The sequence below is a fragment of the Phalacrocorax aristotelis genome, chromosome 12 (genome assembly GCF_949628215.1).
Source record: "Phalacrocorax aristotelis chromosome 12, bGulAri2.1, whole genome shotgun sequence".
NCBI classification, from domain to species: Eukaryota; Metazoa; Chordata; class Aves; order Suliformes; family Phalacrocoracidae; genus Phalacrocorax; species Phalacrocorax aristotelis.
In genome coordinates this window covers 2,267,467-2,270,747 of record NC_134287.1, presented here as the reverse complement: position 1 = coordinate 2,270,747, position 3,281 = coordinate 2,267,467, and the positions used below count along the sequence as shown (strand labels likewise).

The 3,281-nt window shown below is 43.3% G+C and overlaps 1 protein-coding gene across 1 annotated transcript; it reads right to left on the bottom strand.

Annotated features, from left to right (window-relative positions):
• Positions 1–1,670: 1,670 nt before the first annotated feature.
• On the bottom strand, positions 1,671–2,969 carry LOC142063747 (neuropeptide Y receptor type 4-2-like). The gene has a single exon (XM_075107857.1). It carries the CDS (start codon positions 2,886–2,888, stop codon positions 1,755–1,757), a length of 1,134 nt encoding a protein of 377 aa, XP_074963958.1. The 5' UTR covers positions 2,889–2,969; the 3' UTR covers positions 1,671–1,754.
• Positions 2,970–3,281: the final 312 nt, after the last annotated feature.

Below are 3,281 nucleotides of genomic sequence, written 5' to 3'. Positions count from 1 at the left end.
TGCTGTTGTCTTCAGATACTCTGTCCGACATCCATATTGCCCGTCAGACCACAGCATGGGAAGAATTTTCTCCTCCCCTAAGTATTTACCAATTTGCCTGATCGGAGAGCTTCCAGCTGAGGGATTTCTAGCTGTCTGTGTAACTATACATTGGATAGCGTCAACTCAATGCAAACCCATTGACTACAACGAGTAATGGCTGCTTGTCATAGCACAATGCAGGTTGGAAATTACCTCGGGTGGTCACCTAGTCCAGCCTTCTGCTAAGGTTAGTTTAACAACTCGGGACAGAACATGCTTCCATATTTCTTTAGCGTTGACCTGGTTGGTCTCCTTTCTACACTTGGTGCCTTTTTTTTTTTTTAATCTGTTCCTCAGTACGGGCTTCTTGGGCGTACCTACTTCTTGGTTTCTCAGTAGTCACTGAGCAATGTCTCTGGTTCCAGAGGCCAAAATGAGTTTATGGTTTGTAGGTTTTGTGGACAAAGACTAAAAATGCCACAAATGCGAAAAAAGCATGACCCTCACTTTAGCAGAGCGATTGACAATACCACTTATTTACATGTAGCTTGGCTTCAACCCAGCCTGGATTCTGCTTGTGTATTTTCATTGGCCTTCTACTGATTAGTTGGAATTTCAGCTCCATCTCTGTTGCTGATGCCAGCGAGTGGGACTGGTATCTGACATCTGGTTTTATTTTAACAGGAAACCGAAAGCCTCCATGCATATGCTTGCTTTGGGAGTGTACCCACTCTGAAAAGATGTGGTTTCTACAAACATGTTTACATGCCCGCTCTGACCTTCTGAATGAGATCCTTTGCAATTAAAGTACCAGGGAGCTGCTGAAACAGAAGTGATATCTTGCTACCAAGACCTGGAACAACTCCAGTAATCCAGTTGCCTTCTATCATCACGGCATGCAGTTTTAGCATTGCAGAGCTTTGTGACTGATAGCAGCAGGAATTGCAAAGTCAACCGGACTCATTTCCAGGTAGATCAACAACTGTTTTTCATTTGTTTAAAAATACTGCTCAGCATCACCTCAATGTGTTTTAAGAATTTAATCTGCTGAGTAACGTTTTCATTTGCCACCATCCTTCAACAAGTAACTCTTTTCTTTACATAGCAGGGTCATTGTTCCGTGTCCCTCCTTGCAGAGACAGTGGCCATTCCCAAGCCTACATGGCAGAGAGAGAACTTTCATACAAACATCCCGTTGTTTGATGTGAACTGGATCTGCTGAAAGATTACTCTTCCCTAATGGGATGTGAGAGTTGGTAAAGCACAAAAAATTTATGTATTTACATATCCCTTCCATTGGTGTGTCAGCCATGCATAAAATTCTTACTAATACTGAAAAGCGGAGTCTTCTCTAACACGACTTTTGGCGGCCTGCAGTGCTGAAACTGGAAGTCTGGGTTTCTACCACAGCCGTGGCAGAGATGTGAGCTTAGCTGATGAACCCCATGTCAGCGTACGTGCAGCCACGGATTAGTCACTGATCTGTTAGAGCAGCCGTGTATACATCAGCCCGGTCTCCTCAATGTCTGTACCACCTCGGCGATAGGAACAACTTGTGTACCATAGGAGCTACTGTATGCATTTACGACCTTCCTTTGCCTGTCCTTCCAAAAATCAGGCAGTAGTGGGTTCCTGTTCACATCCCAGCTATGGCATCACCAGTCGTTTTTTATACCTACAGGTGGTAATTGGTGTGTGGTGTCAGTGCACCCCTCTGAAATGTTTTCTACTGGCTAGATAGAATTATGTCTGCAGTTCAACATCAGTGAGCCCTTAGAGATTTCAGTCTGCATGGTGGATAAAGGCAAATGGTCATATTCTTCCATTGATGCAGTTACTGAATTATGCTGGCAACTCAGAATCAGTGACTTGACTTCTTTTTTGAAGTTGCTATTTAGGAAACCATAGATAACAGGGTTGACACAGGTAGAAGCCATAGCTAACAGGTGGCACAATGAGAAGATCAGATTGTGGTGGCAAGGCGAAATGATTTTGTAATTCCAGTCCACAATGGTGTTGAAAACATGCAGCGGTAGCCAGCAAACAGCAAACGCAGCAACCATGGATGCTAACAAAATATTTATCCTTCTCAGCTGAACCGCTCGGTTGCTGTATTCACTCTTCTCAAACATGTCCTTTCTCTTCTGTAGACGTAAGTAGATACGCAGGTAGCAAAGTATAATGAAGAACAGTGGGAGGCAATATTGCAAGAGCAGTAAAGTGGTAGTGTAGATAAGTCTGTGTTGCTCAGAAGGCCATGAGTCGATGCATATGACCTTGTCAGTGGAAAAATTCATGATGTGTGAGAGCTGCTCATACAAATCATTAGACAAGATGGATGTGGTTAAAAAAGGCAGGGACAGGAGACATGCTAAAGTCCAAATTACTCCAATTCCTAGATATGCTTGGGAGATACTTGGCCTCCATCCAGTTGGGTTTATGATGAGCTGGTGTCTTTCCAGAGCAATAAGGACAAGAGAAAGAATTGACACTGTCACAGATGTGCACTGAGTGAAAGAGGTCATTTTGCACATGAATTCCCCAAATATCCAGTAGTCCATCATGGTGTAAACAACGGTGAAAGGCAGGCAGACAAGGCACATAAACAAGTCTGAAATTATTAAGTTGGAAATTAGGATGTTGGTGACGTTGGCCTTTTCCTTCTGCCTGGCAATGACAGCAATCAGGCAGATGTTTCCCACGATGCCTAGGACAGTCTCCAAGCTGTAAGAGGTGGCCAGAAAGACAGTAAGGTCAGTGATGTTCCTGCACTGATTAGAAATGTGCACAGGGAAGCTTCGGTTTGAGCTCCAGTTCTTACTGTTCAGGAAAGGAAAGCCATCGTTAACAGCCCTCGTCTTATTCATCCTGAACACCAAAATAATTATGCAGAAAGGTGATAGTCAGACACAGTCTGGGTCTTCTGGAGCCAGCCAAAAAAACGCTTTATCTGTTCTGTTTGGCTGTGGAAGATCTGGGTGTATCTGCAAAGGAAAGGAAAAAAGATTGCTTAATTATGTTACAAGAAATTAGTCAAAAGGGTGGGGTGGGGCAACAAGACAGGGAAGTAAATACCAGGGATTCTGTGTATATTCTGTAGCTCCCTTTTATACAGTTTATTAGATCATAAAATGGAACCCTTTGCTAAACTGTAGTATGGAACCTGTGCAACTCTATTGAATGACGACTGTGTTTAATTGTAATTCTGGTTTTACAAGGTTCTGATCCAAAACTGAGCAGAAGGTACTGTGGAGTTGCAT

Coding starts and splice junctions, on each gene's coding strand:
- LOC142063747 (XM_075107857.1), bottom strand. CDS start 2,888: ATGAATAAGACGAGGGCTGTTAACGATGGCTTTCCTTTCCTGAACAGT.